Raw genomic sequence first — 22995 nt, forward strand, 5'->3', positions numbered from 1 at the left:
AAATAATAATTACCTAATTTACATGCCGTTAAGATGCAAAGATACAAAGGAGTTATAAAAAGAGGAACACATCCTCAGAACGATTCGCACCGCTACGCCGCTAGGCTTACGTCAGGCTCGTTTCAAGAATAATAAGTAGCGCAGCGAATAAAAGATTTTTCAAGTTTAATGTTATAAACAATAACTAGCAAGATGCGTAGCGTAATACTTTATGGCCGACTATAAATTATAGAGCGCTATCCTTAACAAGATATTTAAAATAGGACACGAATTGATCCTTGGATAATGATATAGTGTCATTACGAATACCGTAAGTGGAGTGCAGAGTGGGCGTCTCTTGCTACACCATGCAATTTACTCCGACTACCAACAATCCCATTATTATCCAACCATTGTGCATTATTACAGCTGTTTTTTAAATTTATTTACATTTAGTAAATAATTTGGTTAAATTATAAAATATTTATATATAATTATAAAATATTTGTATCATTGGTAAATGTGAAACTAAGAGTCTTACACTCAGGTAAAATTTGTTGATAGTGCTATGAAATGACCGTGCTACTTAAAAACCGTTTGGCGTATACGTTACCTCGAAACCCATTTTATCTAACACAAAAATCTCAATAGCGTTGTGTGTAATCAATCAATCTGCTGGCGCCTCTCAGCTGAAACGTTCACACTACGTGCTAGTTGGTGTTAATTAAACTTGATTAGCTAGTAATCGGATAAATCCGGGTCGATACTTTCATCATTATCCTTAAGAATTACCATCAATGATTACTGTATATTAGCTCCAATGTGACATTTAATACATACATTACATTAATACGGCGTTATTATAATTTTATTGATTACTATAGTTAACCCAATTATTTGTATTTATATCTAAGTTCTTTAGACTCTTATTTAAGGTTATAAGTAACACCAGCTGTCAATACATCTTACAAATTATTAACAAGGTTTTGAGTGGTCTTCCTGTACTCTCTACTGTCAGATAGCAATCATTTTTATAAAAAAAGAGACAGGATGTCAAAGATTCGGTAAATAGACCAAAGAAAAATCGTCTTTTCTATATATTTTTTAGGAACAGTAATATAATATTTATTGTTGAATAAAGTTGTTTTACTAATCTCATAAACAAGATAAAAATGTTGTCTGAATATTACGCTTTTACGTTTAAATTGCTAAATCGATTTAATTGAAATTTGATGCAAAGCTTGACTAGAAATCGAGATACGATCTGTATAACAAAAAAATCTTCGGTTGGATAAATACGTTTTCCAATTGAAGGTTTTCGAAGAAACATACAAAGGCATTAATTTAATGACTCGTAGGTAGTTTCCGGAATTTGTTTATTTCTCGTCTCTCATACCACAGATAAGATTATGCTAACAGATCTGACGACTGACGAGTTAGCAATACACATGTTTTTTCCATATGTTAATGCTTGTAATATTCCTTCAAATAAAAGTAACTATATATAAAATTTAAATAAAGTTTATGATTATGCCTACAAGTTGCAGACCGTTTTGATTAAGTTCCAAGGCTTTGTGCATAAATTTGTAAAGCAGCTATAATTTCACTTGCACTGCTGTACTCATGAAGTAGGTTAATATATCAACGTAGGAGTGTTATATCAACGATATTAATCTAATGATATTCTGTTACTAGCTATTACATGCTGTCGATAAGTTTAGACTGCTTTAAACGGCAGCAGTCATGTTTCACGAGCGAAAGCTATAATAGGCTATTTTACGTGCAAATAAAATGCTTGTTCAAATGGAAATCTTTCAATAGCTATTAATAACACAACGAAATAACATCTTTAGCGATTAATATCGTTAATCGCATAATAATGTATCGTTATTAATTTACATTTTTACCACCACATTTGTGTAATTTCTTAAAAATTCATGAAGTTATACAATTATTATTACCAGAGTATCCTTCTACGTTCAGTCAGAAGATTTAAAATCTGTCTAATATGTCTAAACTTTGAATTCTAATAAAGCGATTTTCTGTGGCTATGGTAAAAAACTCAAAATAAAGGCAGTTTTATTAATGTAACATTTATTAAAAAATTATACGTGAGTATTTTCAAGGAATAAAATCCAATAAGTAATATTTTGAATACATCCAGAACCATCTATTATATTATTAAATATCATCTTCAAAAGAACGCTTAAATTTTATATCAAGAAAAGCCGAATATTTCGCATAAGGCATTAATACTAAAAACATCTTTGATGTTAAAAATATTCTCATAATTTTCCTATGTTTTGAAGACATTTAAAAAATCTACAAAATGACTGTTATTAAATTAGTTATTAACAGACTCATATAGAAATAAACTATCAAAGATTTTATGTTTAATGTAGAAAACAGCAGCGGCATTACTAATTCATAATTCAATATTCAAAGTCCTCTCGGGATCACAATTTGCTGGCAGGTAGCTTTAGTGGGCTTCGCTTCGGCAGCAGCGATAGTAGTTTTCGTCTCAGAATTTTGCCGCTCGGAGTTTTTGGTATCTCATTTAGAAATATTACACCTCCTCGCAGTCTCTTCCATGGAGCGACCTGGAAATAAACGTTAGTATAAAATTGCGTAGTTAAAACATTCCACTTCAACGGCGACTGCATTATTTATAAACATCTAGATTTATACGAAGAATATTTGGTTGCTCTATAAGTTATTCTGTATTTGTATTTTTTTATAAAATATCAAAAAAAGTATTCAGGTGTTATGTTAATTATCCATATAATTAATACCTTATTTGCTACGTGTTTGATAATATCTTGTTCCGTGACTGTGGAGTTTGGTTGCTTCACCACAAAGGCCGTAGGTAGTTCCCCGGCAAGTTCGTCGGGAACGCCAGTAACACCAACATCTTTAACGGCCGGGTGCTTCAGTATCAGACCTTCAAGTTCTGAGGGTGCGACCTAAAAAATATTAAAGCATGAAATGACAAACAGTATTTTTAGTTAAGTAATGAAACAAGACGTGTATTGTGGATTTCGAAACTGACTGTAATATTTATCATGAATCTTAATTATGTTCTACTGTTCTACTATCAGTCTAAATAATATCCAACTGTTATATCGGATTATAAATCTAAATATAAAAAATAGTAATAGACTTTGAAAAGGAATAATGTACTTTTAATTTGAATGATTTTGTAGGATTATAAAATACCAATTTGTGAGTTATTCGGTTTAACGTTTATATCGATGAAAAGAAAGCTGTTACTTACTTGCCATGCCTTGTATTTGATAAGTTCTTTTATTCTATCCACAATAAAGAAGTAGCCATCTTCGTCGTAATACGCTATATCACCTGTTTTGTAAAAACCTTCCTCGTCAAATTCATTTTTCATATCTTTTCTGACGTAACCTTCAAATAAAGTTAAACCTTTAATACGGACTTCGCCTGGTTCGCCAGGTCCAAGTGTCTTATTGGTAAAAGGATCAGATATCTAAAAAAATTTTGAATATTCATTATGTTTCGGTCATAACATAAAATTATAACATAACTACTTATAGACACAGTAAGAGAAAGTAAATGAGAGAGATTGGATGATCGTCTCTCTAATATTATACTGTCGTTTATAAATCTTTGTATATGACTCTAAATGTTGGTAATAAATATTATAAATAACCTTAATTATTATTCCTAGTGCAGCCCTTCCGACACTGCCTTCCTTTGGTGCGATTTCTAAGTCGTCCGTTATAGCACCTGTCGCTTCTGTCATCCCGTAGCCTTGCAGGACGTGTTTAATATTTGAATACCTTCGTAAAGATAAACAAATGAAAAAGGAGACTTTTTAAAACAATGTTTAAACGAAATGTTCTCAACAAATAAATTAAGATTCTCTATACATTTAAAACTTTTAATTCTATGACTATTCAGTAAAATGTTGAATCCGCTGTAGCAATTGAATAGCTTGTTTGTAGTAATCGCTCTTTAGGTGACTTTAATCGAGTTAAAAGTAAATAGCGCTTTGACTTAACTTTTCAGATATTGTCTTATATTGAATCAGATACAGAACTATACAGTACCTTTGCTTAACTTTTTCTATAGACTCTTTGTCGATTGGTGCACCTCCTGAGTATATAAACTCAACTGAACTTATATCGTATTTATTAGCTAATTCTGATTTAGTTAACATTACGATGAGGGGTGGTGCAATAATAAGAACTCCGACCTGGAATTGTAAATATTAATTGTGTATTATTACAATTTAATTTAAAGTAATATAGTTATTTCAGATTACCTTATACTTTTGTATAGTTTGGAGGAATAAATCCTCTTCGTACTTTGCCAAAAACGCAAGTGTTCTTCCATATAAGATCTCACGGAGACTGCACAAGATTCCCATTGTGCTAGACCATGGTGCAACCGTAAATTTTATTGTGTTTTTTGTTATTGGTCTGTTGAATAAAATAATGTTTTAATTTTATTATGAAGTAAAATTTATATAAAAAACACGTGTTTAGTGTAACTTTTTGTATTTTATAGTATCATTTCCATAAATGCAATAATATCTTTACTGATATTATAATAAAGTATGACACTGAAGCGTCTGCTGTTAATTTAAAAATAAAACTGCTTTTGTTATTTCAAATGTTTATAAAAATATTTGTTTATTGAAAATCTTACCGTAGTTTTTTTTTTTAGTTTATCTTACCGTAGTTGGTAGGAGCTTGCAATCAAATTTAAATGTGTTAGTTTAACTCCTTTGGCCATACCCGTTGTTCCTGATGAATAGAGTATCATAGCAGTTCTGGGTTGACCTAAAATATTTTATAAGTATAACGTTAAATCATTACAAATTTCGATCTAGATAGGATAGTAGAATAAAGTACTAAAATTTGATGTTTTGCGATTAACATATATTTTTTTAAGATTTCCAAATAGATATATCCTAGAGGATTTTTTGATTATTTATTGTGTTTATTTGGGCGACTTATTTATAACTTTTGTAAAACTTATAATTTACCTTGAAATTTAACTGGTTGATAGTTATTTATATCAATTTTACTATTCTCTAAATCTTTGAAGAGCACGTGACTGTGCAGTGATCTTATTTTATCGAATAATATGAATCTAGAGATGATGCTCGCGTGCCTCATAGTAGCGAAATGTGTGTCATATATTTCTCCCGAAAGGAAAACATATTTCGGTCTAGAAATGTTAAGGCCGTGGATAAGATCATCTGTAAACAAATTTGATTTCAAATAGAATAATCAGTGTTAGATAATATATATGAGGATGTTTCCTGTTCTTAATAAATAATTAGGATGGATAATTAAATCGTAATAGTAGATTCTTTTGATGAATTTGTAGGAAGCAGATCGGAAGAGATAGTATATAAATAAGTTTTTGTGTCTGTACTTTTTGTAATGTACTTGACTAAAATTGCTTTGGAATTTGCTATCACAATTCAAGAATAAAAATCAATCACGTTTTCAGCTCTTTGTACCTGTACTCTTTTGTTCAAGTTAAACTACAGATTTTATGAGAGACCTATACTGATTTTCTAATTACATATATTTATGTAATATACTAATTTGTAACATTAAAAGATGTTTTTTTAGGAAAACACTGTTATTTGAATAATTTATTGCTTTTTATATATCTACAAGTAACAAAAAAAATTGGTGATTGCATTAAGATTATTAATATTTTCGCAAAAACAACTGTTTATCTCTATATCTTTGAAGTTTTGACATTATCAAGCTGATAAACCAAGTTTTGGGGTATATAAGACTACATAATAAAAATGATATTTTATCTCATTAAGAAATGATAAATAAAACGACACGAGATAAAAATGTTGCATAATATGTTTGCATTGCAAAAAATTTTTAGAAAATCTATATAACATAGTTTCACGGAAATGTTAATTAAAAATGCTATAAATAGATATATAAAATGTTCAGTTTACATGAACAGATCAAGCTCAGATTATGTATTATTAACATATGCTGATATTTTGTATTTCATTATTCTACTCAAAGACAACTTACCTTTAGTGTAGGCTGGGTTGTAAAAAGTAACAACACCGCCACAACAGAAAACAGCTATAGTAGCTATGAGGTATTCGATTCTGTTCTCACTACATATAGCTACTACATCACCGACCTTCACACCCAGCTTTGTTAGAGATGAAGCAATATTGACTATCTTCCGTGCCATCTCACCGAATGTTATTTGTTCTCCTTTAGCACCATCAATCTGAACATTTATTGGAAATAAATTTATCATCAATTCACTAACAAATATTTTTGGTATAATATGTACGGGTGTGCTATTTACGTAATGAGATAGTAAATAATATAAGTATTCTGGGGTAACGTTCGTATATTATTTAAAAGCTTGGAATTTATTTTGTGACTACTTTTAACGTATTGTTTAAAACAAATCTGATTTATGACTGTGGTCGAAATGCGGTCATTTATTTTGTTATTTTATAAATGGCTTATTAAATTTCGCAGAGTACATGAGATAAACAAAAACCAATTAAAAATAATAAAAAAAATATATATTTGGTTTGAAATTTTATTTTAGCATTGCTATTTGTCTTTTAACTTTGTTTCTTAGATGTAATAATAATTTAATTTAGTTCTTAAATAAGCGATTTTGATTATCCTATTGTGGTATAGTAATTACACTCACCAATGCAACCCCATTCGGATCGTGTGATAAAATTTTCTCCAAAGCAACCGCTCCATAATTCAAATTCGGCGTAGGCGGGATATTGTCATCCCCGTATATAATACCATTTTTAATTCGCTGTGAGTACATTTTTATTACAATTTTTGCGATTGTTTCATATAATAGACGCCAAGGTACTGATATAAAATACTACAAGATACCCGTTATCAATTTCAGCAGTTTTTTTTTGCAGTTGCCTCTATTGTTTATTATTCCGAAACAAACAGCAACTTTATCGTGTACATTCAGTGATGTTAATATTTTATAACGTCATTTTACTGATAATCTTATCACACTGTGTAAAACGTTTGGTGTTGTATATTGTTGATGTATTATGTTATTAGAAAACTGTGACGTGATTAATTATTGAAACGATTAAATTTACGTAAGGTGTTAGTCATAGCAATAAATGGTACAAATACAAAGTAGGGATTTTGCTTCATGGTTAGTAGCTACTATGCCTTTTGATAGAAGGTTAAGAAGATAACAAATAAAATATTATCTTCTTATTAAATGACTTCTAGTGTGTAGAAGATCGGAAGTTAGCTTGAAAAACTTGATGTAGCTACAGCTTGATTTTTAACTTTATCTTCATATCGTTTAACTATTTTTTTAACTTAAGTTTGTTTACTCTTTTCAGTTTTTATTAGTTTGATAGGAAATTTATTCTATAAAAAATGTTGTTAAGTTTCTGTTTAGATGTAAACAAAGTGAAATGGAAGTTCTTATTATAAATATCTTATAATATTCTTAATAAACCATTTAATTTAACATTGAACTCAAATTTTTATATATTTTTTAATCATGATTTCAGAGTTAAGGAAATTTTTATATTCGTATTGTCATTTATATTTGAATTTATAAAAAATATATTCTTTAGATATAATTTATTGATTCACAATAGAACCAAATATGTATCTGTAAATATATATAACATTGAAATAAAATTATTTTTTATTACCATGTACTGTTATGTTAAGAAATATTCAATTTGGATTGAGCCCTTCTTTCTTTAAAAGATGTTTCACTATGCTGCCTGTCATTGTTGAGTTTCGTAAATTATAGTGTAAATGTGCATCGCTTTGTAGTATTGTCGGCGCCTATTCATGCTAGGGTTGTGAGTTGTAAGCAATAAAACAAGAAACGAAATATTTTACGTCGAAATTATTTATATTAAATAATTTAAAAAGTAGTAAGAACACTTTTAAATTGGGATTTTATAGTGGAAATGATCATAATTGTATTTGTGTAAACAAATCTGTTTAATATTCTATTTACAACCCTAAAATGAGTTTAAAGTTCGCTCTACTCTTGACTGCTCCCCAGTAGGTAAACGTAATTTGTTGATACGCCTGCGTACGGAGTACAAACGGGCTTGCCCACGCATTTTCTTGTGTGTTTATATGAGGTTGATTCTACTATTACTACATGAGCAATATTGAAATAAAATTTTAATATCCTTAAAAGCTAATGTGTTCTAAGAGTTTAATTAATTTTATTTGGGACTTTTAACCTTATTTTAACATTGAATTTTTCTCTATTTGAATTTATAGGTATTCGCAAAGACTCCAAAATAACGCAAGCTGTCTGCAAAATATCGGATTTCAATTGAAAATGATACAATACACGAGTTTACTCTGTAAATAAAATTTTTCTGTTGCAAGATTTTAATTGGAATCTGATATTTTGCATAAAAATGTTAAAAATTTTAACATAAAAAGATTTAACACTTATTATTTATACGATATAATAAAAAATAAATGTGCTAGAATAACCCTCCCGGTGTTCCCATGGCGATGTGACTCATAGGCCATAATAATTTAGAGCCATATAATCATATCGATAAACGAAAGCTGTTCTAGTTAATAGCAGTCACAGCTCTTGAGATGAATCATTTAAATGACATCGCTCTTGAAATATTTTGTTGAATGATCGATATAAAAGAATATCGATTTTAAGTTATCATAACTGAAATGAAAGATAATTAAAAATGTATTAGGATTGTATTTTTATGTAAAAAAAATATTTTTGATATTTATATATATTTAATCATATTATATATAAATATTTTTTTGTAATATTTTTATTTCATATAACAAATGACGAGGATAGTAGGCAAAAAAGTAAAAAATTAAATTTCCCTATTCCACAATAGTTGGATATCTTATGGAAATGACATGGGACCGGTTAAGTTCGGGTTAACATCCTGATTCATTAACTATTGAGTGACAATTATTCTGTAGTTTATCGTTAACTATAAGATATTAATCTATGACAGGTGGTATATTCCCATTTTATAATTAATATAGTCAACAGGGACTCAAATTATGTATGTCTACAATTAGATATTTCCTTAGAATCTAATATATATCACTAGGACAAACATTTTATTAGGCAATTATTTTACCGAGTATTATTTAGAGAAAATACAAAAAAAAAAAACTTTTAAGAAGCTTTAAATTTCTATTCTAAAAATATTCATTAAATTATTATAAGAGGATAGATATTAATTTGGAACAATTTAAGCCTTTACTTAAGAGATAAAAATACATCAGAAATCTCTTTATAATATAAAAAAAATTTTTTTGCTAAACGATACTTGAAAAAGTTATAAAGCCTTTCATTCAGGATAAATGTAATAAAAAAATTTAATTGGTCCATTCAAATGATTTTATTCAATAATATATTGTAATTAATATGTTATAGCGGTCTGAAATTTTGTTATTTTAAAAAACATATTTAATGTTAAGACAAAAGAATACGATATTAAATTATTATTACTATGAAAATCTTTCATATACTTTTATTTTGCTTACAACAATTAAAATTTATTAAAGATAAATTTATATCGACATACGGTCAAGTTACAAAAGCTAAATAAAAGTATTAATTTATTGACGGCAGTTATCTTGTCGTCTGGCAGAAAACTTGTACATTTTTTTATGTACGTTTTTTTTTATCTTTATTTCAATTTAACGACTCTTAAATTGCATTTGTTGTATTTTTATTTCATATGTACGAAGAATAAATTTGTATCTAAGACAAGATTTTTATTTTAAATTCCCGTTGTACATTCAGGTCATTGTTTGTCGGAGATTTAACTGCGCTATCACACACCATTTATTATGGATGCTCATTTGGTCGATAAAGCACGTTTTTTATATAATAAATTATTTTATTCGAACCATTTTGTCGGGTGGCTTGTTAGATTTTGTTTTATATTCATCCTTAACTTTTGTCTCACAGAATAATATGGCGATATTAAGTTTCGAATCTGTTCTCTTCGATGACAGCCACTTAAATGTCTCATTACCACTTACCAAATGGAACAATTTATTAGTGTTTTAGTGTGTATATAAGTGGCGGCCACTTATGGTCACACGCCGTATCTGTACAGCCAGTAATCAAACAATGTAAATTTGTTTCAACCGCTTTTACAATGTTCAATAGAAACCATTATTACATCTCAATAATTCATTTGGGAGTTAGCACTCAGTATTGATTTAAACAACAAGGCGTAGAGTTGAAAATCAACTGTTATGAATCAATTGGCTGTGATCATGTTTATGGAGTAAATAAATATTAAAGATTAAGGTATTATAATAAAATTTAATAAAATTGCTGTTGGCTAAGAAATAGTTGGTAATTTTTTGCTGGATATCTATATTTTTGGTCTCAAAAGTTCGTTTATATCAATGTTGTTGAGTGGAATTAATTGCCGGTAAAAGGTCAGGGCAAAATATTTCTTTTATACATTAATTAAGGTACTTACTTACCTTCATTATCATTATTAAAAACGCCGCTTTTCATATTTAACTCTTTAAATAAAATTTCTTAAACAAACATTAATGATAACGTGTTTTTTGGCTTTCAAGGGTTTAAAAACTGTTATTATTCTAGCACACAAAATTTATAAAAATATATTTTTGCTTCACAAAAGCAATAGGAATTTTTTAATCAGATTATTTTACCTTTAATATAAATATTTGTTGAAGTTGTATATATTTAATACTAGGTACATCTATACATTTTTCTTAAGATTTTTGGTGTATCTGTATTTTACTTTATAAGACCAAAAACAGATTTAAATGTTTTTGGGAGAGCCTTTTAGTCTCTTATTGGTAATAAAATTATTTCAATTTTTTTTTTCATGATCTCGAATACACGACTCACAATTGGAGAAAAATTAAAAATATATAAAACAGCTCTTTTCAAAAACCTCCGCCGAATCCCCAAGTCCTGGTCTTTCTTGTTAGTTTAGAGTTATATTCTAATAGAATCTCGTTAAAGGAACGCTTTCAGCAACCCCAGTGGCGATCGTTGTATGCAAAGTTTTTTTATATGAGCTTTTATTTAGCCCAGTTTTCATTGCAACACTAATTCTAAGATAAAAATCTTGATTGCGGTTTTATTTAATATTTGTTTATTTTTATTTTGTCATCCGTGCAACTTTTATCTGTAATTTGTCTTAGAGTTTTAAAATCACTTGAACAGGTTGAGGCATAACGTAAATACATCATACAAAAAAAAAAAGATAAAAAAGGGAGAAAAAAAAATAGAGATTGTTTTATATGAATAATATTAAACATCTACGATATTGATAATACAAAATAAATTAACTTATTTTCTCTTTATAACATTTTTTTTTTACTTAATATAACTTTCTGTTTATATTAAGAGTATGTAATTGAATTTACGACATGATAATAATGGTAATAGCACAACAAATACACTTAAATTTAATTCGTGCAAATATTTGTTTACGTTGAAAGGCGTGACTTTTAGAATGTATATTAGATTATTGGTTAGTTGCATGTCTAATAAGTAGTGTCCACATTCGCAGTCAAGAGTGGGCGGTCGGACCGTGAGAAACAAACATACCGTGTCGCACTCATGGCCTATTTTAAAACAGACGATTAAAGATCTGCCTAATGGACTCTCCTCCATAATTAAGGTTTGAAGACATTCACTATTCATGACTCCCTGTGGGATGTGGGGATTGAGAATATTAGGAAGCCATTTTCAAAATGTACAACTCAAAGTCCATTAGGGAAAATTATATTGGTACAAAAAAAATATTTGCCGGTGATTGAATTTTGGCGGCTTCGCTGTATTTACATAGCCTGTTAGCTTTTACGTGTTAGACGTTTTAAGAAATTGAATTTGAAATTTGACGTTTAAGTAATTTAACGTCCCAGACGTTATATACATAGATGTACTCATAGCGTGACGTACAAGTTTTAGCATAAATGATAAATTGTTTGCAGGCTTTCATATGAGCCCAATGAATAGTTGGTACATTTAAGAAAATGTCTACGAAATGTTATGAAATAAATTCCTCGTCTTCAAATTAGCCATTGGACCGAGGGCCATAAAAGACGCGGCGGGCATTGAAGACGATCGTGTGGAATGCTGGGTCAATGTGGTACTACTGAAATTGCAAAATATCTTATATTTCACCGCTAACATGCGTACATATAATAAACGTATCGTTGCTAAAATTATATTAAATTTATTTCATACGTCTAGAATTTGTTAAAACTCTAATATTATTTAACAGATAAGTAACAACCCCATTAATTATAAGATATCACACCTATAGCTGTAAACATTACTTTCTCTAAAGGTAAAATGGACAAGATAAATGAGCCTAACGTGCAAAACGTTTAAACCCATTCCCGACTGAAATCCGACGAGTCAGTTCCATATATTAGTGCTAGTGAACGTTTCTGGCACAAATTTTGATCATTAACCAAATTAGTTAGCTTTAGACCGTAAAGCTGGTCGGAACTCAGCCGTTATGGGAATGAATAGAATAAATTACATATTCCAAAAACCGTGCAATATGTAGGTGATAATTCAATTGAATAATGTTCTGTTCTGCCATCCACATCTACCTTTATTAATATTATTAGAAATGTAATATGAAGTATGGAGAAATGTATATTTTTTGCAACTCATTAATTTAAAAATAGAAAAAGCGTTTTTATGAAATTATATCAATGTGGAATACATGACAGAATATTCCGTAAATATTTTTTTTTGCATACTGTTTGATTTGGCTGTAACATCATCAAGGCTACGAGCAACAGTTTGTCATAATATGAATTAAGACTAGTTAGGATTTAATTGAAAAAATAGTTTTTATTTATGCGACATTTTTAATTTTGTGCAAATTTTATTTACGAAATTTACCAGTTAAAAGGAAGTTTTAAAATCTTTTTAATTGTTTACATTCTAGGGCTAAATATACACTATTTTTATTATTCCTTTTGCAGTTGAGACATCACAAATCATACTAAAAGGTCCTTAAGAGCAAACCATAACAAAGGTTTTTTCTTCATTATTACTAGCTTTAAAAATAAGTATGTGTATGTAGTAATTTTAACATAAAATAAGGATTTTAACGTTTCTGTAAACTTTATTTTAATGTCGGTACTGTCACAAAGCTTTATTATTAGAGGCACGTTTTCGTGGTTTAAAGTTCAGTTAGATCTTAATTAAAAGTTTACAAAACAATACATAAACAACTGTAAATTAGCAGTTTCAACATTTCCATAAACTCACGTTACAATAGCAAAACGTATTGCTTGTTACCAAAATATGAACTGAGGTAAAATAAATTCGTGGTATCTCATTAGCTCAACCAATTATTTTGGCTTTGACATACGATGCTTTTAATGTACATTTTCACTATCATTACATTTAAATGAATTATCTACAGTGAGATATTAATTTATACTGTGCAAAGCGTTCACCTTTTATAATACAACGACCATTTTTATAGTATGGTTAATCCTTTTTATTGTTAGTTACCGACCAGCAACTACGTTAATACAAAATGTCTTTATTTCGAGTCAGAGATGCAACTCTGTCACAATAACACAATATTATCGTAGGTGGTCGCTCAGTGTGCGGCGAATAAATTTATATATCTGGTTTTATTGTTAAGACTTTTAGTATCAACCTCAATAGCAAGATCTGTAAAATCTATTATGACAAAGTTGTGAAATGCTTGTACCTTTGTGTATTTTTTTGACATTTACATCGAAGTTAGAACGCTTCACCAATTAGATGAACAATTTAGTTATCTGCATTGTATTGTGAGTGTTAATTTTTATGGAACATTAGTATTTTACATGTTTGAATTATATTTCTGTTATTTAAATGACAGGGAACTCATTAACCTAAACTTTAATATAAAACATGAATGTAGTTAGAAATTAATATAATAATAATATAATGAAGTTACTTAGTTTAATATTTAATTTAAATTTAACAAAAAGGATGTAATAATCAAAGTGGCTGTAATGGAATATATTACTGACACGAATAAAGCTTTATTAATTTAATAATATTTTCACCTTATCTGTCACAGTTTAAAAGTAATTGACCAAAAAATATAATGTTGTATAATTTATGGCTATATTTTAATATGAGATTAACAGATCATGACTTTATATATGAAAGAGTTAACTGCGATATTACTTGAGATTAATATGGTAAAACTCCATGTCTATATTTTCGCTACTGGTACAAATGCAGACGCGGTACACTTTAAATGCGGCAGAACTTTTATATAAAACATATTTTACATTTCAGGGAGATACATTAATTAAGTTCATAAGAGGTACATGGTCCCCCGTCTGAACCATTTTACGAGCAATTTTGTAAGTATCTCTGTCACAGAGTTGTTTAAAATTTAAGTTCTTTTGAAGTTTGGTTGAGTTTAATGTTCATTGCTTTCCTCGGGGAGCGGCGTCAAAGCTACTTACTAAGACCGAGGTGCTTTATGATCCGTTCTTGTTTGGCTCCAACGTGCTAATGCTCCCCGTATATTTTTCCCCCATGTCTTTTGAAAGGTTTTGCTTAAATTGAAATGCTATTGCCATTGCGGAAAAATTGTGTAACAGCTTTTACTGCATAGAATGTGGATAAACTGAATGTTGACTTAAATAAATTGTGTATTTACATATTTGTTTAATTAAAAAGCGGTATTTTTAAATGACAAAGTGATATTGTTACTTCTATTTGTTTTATTAATAGCTTCGATGTAATGGTAACAGTATATTACTCTGGCTGTAACTTATTCACATGTTTTTCAGAGCAAGCAGCACTCAAATAACTTAATGTGTATAAGAGAAAATTTTCTAACTCCTAAAACGTTTTTGATGTCTAAAAATTTACCAATTACTCATCAAGATTCTAAATTACCTGAAACTTTGAAAGTGCCACCATAATGGCATGTGAAAGTTATTGCTTTACATGTTAATATTTCCAGAAAATATACATTTATAAATCGTTCGGAACTATCACTTTAGACTTTAAATTTTTTGTATCTATACTCATATATAATGGAACGGTTGATAGATTTTCCATTATAGCTGTCTTTACATCAGTTATCGCTGATAAAACAAATGATTCACAGTATCTTGTAATACTCCTTACGTGAGTAACTGGTGCTTTTTATAGACATCAATTGGCTTAAATTGTGTTTCTGTATGCAGACAGTTTGACGACAATTTAGAGCGCATTTGTTTCCTGACTTATACAATGACATGTCTTATATGGGATAAATAAGAATTGCGATCGTATCTTTGTTCTTAATAAATTATATATTAGTCAGTGATTTTACTTCAAGGTTTTTATATGCAACGACATTTAGATTGTTTCGTATTAGTGATTGTTTAATGTAGAATTGTTTAATGTAGAAAGTTTTGTTCAATTTCTTATGTTAATAGAGATTCAGTATTCATTGGAGTAGCTCTGAATTCTTTATTATCGAAATGACCATGGATAGACAAAAATAGCCATGTTTAAAAGGGGTTGTACTAAGTTAAACGGTCCTTAAAGTTGGAATAGCTTTTATTTAAATCGCACCTTAACGCCCAATGGCTCAGAAAATCGAGTTCAACAATTCACCTTCCCTTTAAATACACGACGAAGGTTAAGTGGTCTGTCTGTTTCACTTAACCGTTGCCCGCAGCTTGGGTAAACGGCAGCCGCTTGTATTCACAATATTATATTATTCTGGTAACCCCGTGGTTAACTAACGCTAAAATGAGCTACACTGATTCCGATTGGTGTTTATCGAGCGCTCCTGATAATAATCAGATTGTAATATCTATTATTATTAATATTATTTGTATTAAATATTTGTCATTGAATAAGTTTAATAAGTTAAGGCTTATTTTTATATTTCTTTATATTAATTTATTTAATGGTTGATGGTGGTATAGTAAGGAAGATGAATCATTAGTCATTATAAACATTTTGTATGCATTCAAACCATAATATATATTTTTGTTAAAGCGACATACTTCAGTAAAGCAAAGAGAAATATTTGAGTATTCCTGTTATTGGTGTGGAGTGGTTTTGTGGGTTCGGAGGCTCTAAGGTGAGTGGCTCTCATCGACCCTCGTCCGGCGCCAGGCTGAATGCACACTCGTCCGAATCGTTTGCGCTGACGAGATTACTTCGTGTGTCGCTTCTGATTGAATTCACCGAACGCCAACCGAGCAAATTAGATCTTACCAATGTGTGTCAAGTGATTTTTTAAACCTGTACAGTATTTACTTGTTACTCTTTTAATATTCTTATGTACATAAAGACCCTCTTGCAAACGGATTGTTGATATCTGTTACTACATTTAGAGGTAAACAACTATTGTGCATTTTATAATGAACAAAATGCCAGGTTCTATTATAAATATTTTCAATATAATTTTATTCATAACTTATTAACCATTTAAGTGGTCATAAAACTCGTCTTCTCATTATGATAATTATCGAAGATGAATAATGGAAAAATAAATTTAATGAGACTGTGAAATATGCGATTTATGTATTGTATTTCATTAAAATAATTAATAGTTAAAAATATATATTGACTACATTTAATACTGTTAATATTATTACGTAAGTAACCGAAATAATGTGAATTATAATCTGTCAGAAACTTGTGGGATTCATTTTTAACTTTGTTCTCAACTTCTCACACGACATATGACAGCTGCTTTTCACAATTTATTTTGTTTTTCACATATGTTTATTTTATAATATTTATTACGTGTTACATAAACAAATACGTTTATTTCGTATTTGTTTTTGAATATATTTGTAGAATGTATGTTTATACACTATACGATATTGCAGTGCTTTTTTACATTCGCTATTTATATTTGAAAAATGTTTTCACAGATCCTTTCAACAGAGATCTCATCAGAGTTGAATATTTTTTTTTTTAAATTCCGAGTCAAATCGCTTTTCGTCTTATATAAGAGATAATCATGATAATTGTTCGATATTTAAATCCATTTTTAATATGGCACGGTATGATTTTATTATTTCTGACATTTTAGTATTTCTGAATACAAATAGAAAAAAGTAGAGTTCGAAATTGTATGAACTACGCTATAACAACATCAACACCAACTTGATTTTATACAGAATGCTGATGAATTATTTGCATTTCTATAGTTGTAGTTCAAAGAACTTATTATATTCGAACATAAAGAATAATAGGATTTTTTTTTTATCTTCATTTAATACTATTTTGATACAGTTTGAGACACCAATAATTAAAAATTAAAAATAATTTATAAAATGAAAACATTCTTTATTTTTATTAATTCCCTCTTAGGGTGAAATAGGTCAAAACGTTTTATCATCTTATAATAAATAATTCGTATTTTGTATGGCTCGCTTCAAGAGTATTAATTTACAAATTAACTATTCCTATTACCGTTTTTATAAAATTTTATGCCATCTGATACTGCACGCTTTATAAAACTAACTTTGATTTATAAATAGATTAACAAGTCGCTTCAAATGAAGCTCTGGTTTCTCTGAAGCAATGAAGGTGGTTCAATTTTGTTTGACATTTTAGACATGTCAGTCTAGACAAAAATAAAGTACATTAGTAACCACACATAGACTTTCGTCAGATATGTGTATTGTGGAAATGTTTTTAGTTCATATTTAAATCCGACTAACAGCCAATGCCTAATAATTAAATATAGGATAAGTAGTTGTTATCTTCACTTTTCATTTTCTTTAACTTTCAGGTTTTAATAAATCTACAAAACAAAAATTATTTGTAAATTTTATTATACACACAGCGATTTTGTAATCGTTTGAAAAAATATATTATTTCAAAACTCAATACACACACAATTTTTTTCCTAATTAAATTATGTAACAGCAAAATTTTTTCTAAGGAATTCTTATTTCTATTATAAAAAAGTTAAAAAAAAACTATGTTATACTGTTTTAAACAAAACTATATATATAGCGGCTTAAAAAGTTGTGCATGTATGTCTGTACCAAAACTTTGGGTAATTTTTAGCTAGATATGTAGAACGTCAACATCTGCAACCCCTATTTGTACGTCATTACAGGTCATACATAGTTAAATTTAAATCTAAAAAAGAATGAAGTTTTTTATGGCGTAAGTCATCGTGGCCTGGAGGTTAAGGTCCACCTCTCATGCATGAGAGCGCGGGTTTGATAGCTGGCAAGTATTAAAGTGATATTTCCGTTTTATGTCTACTTTCAAAGATTATTTAGACACCACTGACAGTCGGTGAAGGAAAACATCGTGTGGAAACGTGGACTTATAATTTATTTTTATAAGATTAAAATAACCAATCCCCCTTGAGCAAGCGTGGTGATTAATTAATTATTTGACATTGTCAATTAAAAGAAGAGGCCTTTATTCAGCTGTGGGCACCATAGGCTGATGATGACGATGATGCCTGTTATGGATATACACTTACATTTCATTGTTTTTTATAAACTTTATACATATAAAAATATTGATTTTTGTATGGGATAACATTTTTTAACCCGCTATTAAAACTTAAGCTTTCCTGTCTTGATCTTATATAATTTATGCATATAGTTTTTGCACATATACTATTATAAAAAAAATATATATTTTCTAAAATAAAGTTACTCTTAAACGAAATATTTATTTTATATTATCAATAGATATTTGTTCATTGCGTTTCTGATAAATGCTAACTGATGAGAGACGAGGTTCGCTTTTCACTGGGTGTGTCCCCTATTTCAATATTAATTAAACTGTTAGATATTGCTATCTAGGTATCGTCTACCTGCAAATAAATAATAGTCCGTAGCTGTGGCTCTTAAGCGGGTCAGACGTTGTCACCTTTATGCGAAAGCTCTCAACATTGTCGGCTTATGCGTGCGGGTGATGGCTAAATTGAAATCGACTTGCAAGACAGATTACTGTTTTATCCTTGTTAAGAAAAATCATTTTATTGATTTTACTTTAGCTATTGTTATAGTGTAATCCAGAGTTTTTATTTATTTATTTAGCTTGTTTTAGGTAAAAGTAATTTATTAGACATATGAAAAGACCCTTTTACTTACGCAGCCTGTTTGGAGCGCAAGTGTGTTTTATGTAATTACTCCTCTTACATAGGCCTGTATAAGAGATAATTTTCTTACTCCAACGTTTTTGATGTCTAAATTTACAATTACTCATCTGATTTAAATTACCTGAAACTTTGAAAGTGCCACCATAATGGCATGTGAAATTTATTGCTTTACATGTTAATATTTCCAGAAAATAAACGTTTATAAATCGTCAGGAACTATGACTTTGGACTTTAATTTTTGTATCTATACTCATATATAATGGAACGGTTGATAGATTTTTCATTATAGCTGTCTTTATATCAGTTATCGCTGATAAAACAAATGATTCACAGTATCTCGTAATACTCCTCACGTGAGTAACTGGTGCTTTTTATAGACATCAATTGGCTTAAATTGTGTTTCTGTATGCAGACAGTTTGACGACAATTTAGAGCGCATTTGTTTCCTGACTTATACAATGACATGTCTTATATGGGATAAATAAGAATTGCGATCGTATCTTTGTTCTTAATAAATTATATATTTAGTCAGTGATTTTACTTCAAGGTTTTTTGTTTGCATCGACATTTAGATTGTTTCGTATTAGTGATTGTTTAATGTAGAAACAATGAAAGTTTTGTTCAGTTTCTCTTATGTTAAAAGAGATTCAGTATTCCTTGGAGTAGCTCTGAATTCTTTATTATCGAAATGACCATGGATAGACAAAAATAGCCATGTTTAAAAGGGGTTGTAGTAAGTTAAACGGTCCTTAAAGTTGGAATAGCTTTTATTTAAATCGCACCTTAACGCCCAATGGCTCAGAAAATCGAGTTCAACAATTCACCTTCCCTTTAAATACACGACGAAGGTTAAGTGGTCTGTCTGTTTCACTTAACCGTTGCCCGCAGCTTGGGTAAACGGCAGCCGCTTGTATTCACAATATTATATTATTCTGGTAACCCCGTGGTTAACTAACGCTAAAATGAGCTACACTGATTCCGATTGGTGTTTATCGAGCGCTCCTGATAATAATCAGATTGTAATATCTATTATTATTAATATTATTTGTATAAAATATTTGTCATTGAATAAGTTTAATAAGTTGAGGCTTATTTTTATATTTCTTTATATTAATTTATTTAATGGTTGATGGTGGTATAGTAAAGAAGATGAATCATTAGTCATTATAAACATTTTGTATGCATTCAAACCATAATATATATTTTTGTTAAAGCGACATACTTCAGTAAAGCAAAGAGAAATATTTGAGTATTCCTGTTATTGGTGTGGAGTGGTTTTGTGGGTTCGGAGGCTCTAAGGTGAGTGGCTCTCATCGACCCTCGTCCGGCGCCAGGCTGAATGCACACTCGTCCGAATCGTTTGCGCTGACGAGATTACTTCGTGTGTCGCTTCTGATTGAATTCACCGAACGCCAACCGAGCAAATTAGACCTTACCAATGTGTGTCAAGTGATTTTTTAAACCTGTACAGTATTTACTTGTTACTCTTCTAATATTCTTATGTACACAAAGAGCCTCATGCAAACGGATTGTTGATATCTGTTACTACATTTAGAGGTAAACAACTATTGTGCATTTTATAATGAACAAAATGCCAGGTTTTATTGTAAACATTATCAATATAATTTTATTCATAACTTATTAACCATTTAAGTGGTCATAAAACTCGTCTTCTCATTATGATAATTATCGAAGATGAATAATGGAAAAATAAATTTAATGAGACTGTGAAATATGCGATTTATGTATTGTATTTCATTAAAATAATTAATAGTTAAGAAAATATATTGACTACATTTAATACTGTTAATATTATTACGTAAGTAACCGAAATAATGTGAATTATAATCTGTCAGAAACTTGTGGGATTCATTTTTAACTTTGTTCTCAACTTCTCACACGACATATGACAGCTGCTTTTCACAATTTATTTTGTTTTTCACATATGTTTATTTTATAATATTTATTACGTGTTACATAAACAAATACGTTTATTACGTATTTGTTTTTGAATATATTTGTAGAATGTATGTTTATACACTATACGATATTGCAGTGCTTCTTTACATTCGCTATTTATATTTGAAAAATGTTTTCACAGATCCTTTCAACAGAGATCTCATCAGAGTTGAATATTTTTTTTTTTTAATTCCGAGTCAAATCGCTTTTCGTCTTATATAAGAGATAATCATGATAATTGTTCGATATTTAAATCCATTTTTAATATGGCACGGTATGATTTTATTATTTCTGACATTTTAGTATTTCTGAATACAAATAGAAAAAAGTAGAGTTCGAAATTGTATGAACTACGCCATAACAACATCAACACCAACTTGATTTTATACAGAATGCTGATGAATTATTTGCATTTCTATAGTTGTAGTTCAAAGAACTTATTATATTCGAACATAAAGAATAATAGGATTTTTTTTTTATCTTCATTTAATACTATTTTGATACAGTTTGAGACACCAATAATTAAAAATTTAAAATAATTTATAAAATGAAAACATTCTTTATTTTTATAAATTCCCTCTTAGGGTGAAATAGGTCAAAACGTTTTATCATCTTATAATAAATAATTCGTATTTTGTATGGCTCGCTTCAAGAGTATTAATTTACAAATTAACTATTCCTATTACCTTTTTTATAAAATTTTATGCCATCTGATACTGCACGCTTTATAAAACTAACTTTGATTTATAAATAGATTAACAAGTCGCTTCAAATGAAGCTCTGGTTTCTCTGAAGCAATGAAGGTGGTTCAATTTTGTTTGACATTTTAGACATGTCAGTCTAGACAAAAATAAAGTACATTAGTAACCACACATATACTTTTGTCAGATATGTGTACTGTGGAAATGTTTTTAGTTCAAATTTAAATTTGACTAACGGTCAATGCCTAATAATTAAATATACGATAAGTAGTTCTTATCTTCACTTTTCATTTTCTTTACCTTTCAGGTTAATAAATCTACAAAACAAAAATTATTTGTAAATTTTATTATACACACGGCGATTTTGTAATCGTTCGAAAAAATATATTGTTTCAAAACTCAATACACACACAATTTTTTTCCTAATTAAATTATGTAACAGCAAAATGTGTTCTAAGGAATTCTTATTTCTATTATAAAAAAGTTAAAAAAAACTATGTTATACTGTTTTAAACAAAACGATATATATAGCGGTTTAAAAAGTTGTGCATGTATGTCTGTACCAAAACTTTGGGTAATTTCTAGCTAGATATGTAGAACGTCAACATCTGCAACCCCTATTTGTACGTCATTACAGGTCATACATAGTTAAATTTAAATCTAAAAAAGAATGAAGTCTTTTATGGCGTAAGTCATCGTGGCCTGGAGGTTAAGGTCCACCTCTCATGCATGAGAGCGCGGGTTTGATACCTGGCAAGTATTAAAGTGATATTTCCGTTTTATGTCTACTTTAGAAGATTATTTAGACACCACTGACAGTCGGTGAAGGAAAACATCGTGTGGAAACGTGGACTTATAATTTATATTTATAAGATTACAATAACCAATCCGCCTTAAGCAGGCGTGGTGATTAATTAATTATCTAACATTGTCAATTCAAAGAAGAAGCCTTTATTCAGCTGTGGGCACCATAGGCTGATGATGACGATGATGCCTGTTATGGATATACACTTGCATTTCATTGTTTTTTATAAACTTTATACATATAAAAATATTGATTTTTGTATAGGATAACATTTTTTAACCAGCTATTAAAACTTAAGCTTTCCTGTCTTGATCTTATATATTTTATGCATATAGTTTTTGCACATATACTATTATAAAAAAAATATATTTTCTAAAATAAAGTTACTCTTAAACGAAATATTTATTTTA

At 29.2% G+C, this 22995-nt stretch overlaps 2 protein-coding genes across 3 annotated transcripts in view; one reads left to right on the forward strand and one right to left on the reverse strand.

Annotated features, from left to right (window-relative positions):
• LOC116777489 (agrin-like) overlaps positions 1-22995 on the forward strand; it is a 126358-nt gene that overhangs the window by 23063 nt on the left and 80300 nt on the right. The window lies entirely within an intron of this gene.
• LOC116777513 (uncharacterized) lies at positions 2101-6927 on the reverse strand. The gene is made up of 10 exons (XM_032671113.2): positions 6679-6927; positions 6030-6237; positions 5000-5215; positions 4688-4793; positions 4274-4430; positions 4059-4204; positions 3659-3788; positions 3254-3475; positions 2772-2942; positions 2101-2579 (listed from the first exon to the last, which is right to left on the reverse strand). The coding sequence occupies exons 1-10, from the start codon at positions 6805-6807 to the stop codon at positions 2436-2438; spliced, it is 1629 nt and encodes a 542-aa protein (XP_032527004.2). The 5' UTR covers positions 6808-6927; the 3' UTR covers positions 2101-2435.

This window comes from Danaus plexippus, chromosome 6 (genome assembly GCF_018135715.1).
Source record: "Danaus plexippus chromosome 6, MEX_DaPlex, whole genome shotgun sequence".
NCBI lineage: Eukaryota > Metazoa > Arthropoda > Insecta > Lepidoptera > Nymphalidae > Danaus > Danaus plexippus.

What these genes read in the sequence shown, in the direction of transcription:
- LOC116777513 (XM_032671113.2), bottom strand. Translation starts at nt 6,807, where the DNA reads ATGTACTCACAGCGAATTAAAAATGGTATTATATACGGGGATGACAAT. An exon ending in CACTAGGAATAATAATTAAG is followed by an intron (nt 3,476 to 3,658) that starts GTTATTTATAAT and finishes AAATTTTTTTAG; the next exon opens with ATATCTGATCCTTTTACCAA. An exon ending in TCAAACACGTAGCAAATAAG is followed by an intron (nt 2,580 to 2,771) that starts GTATTAATTATA and finishes GTTTATTTCCAG; the next exon opens with GTCGCTCCATGGAAGAGACT.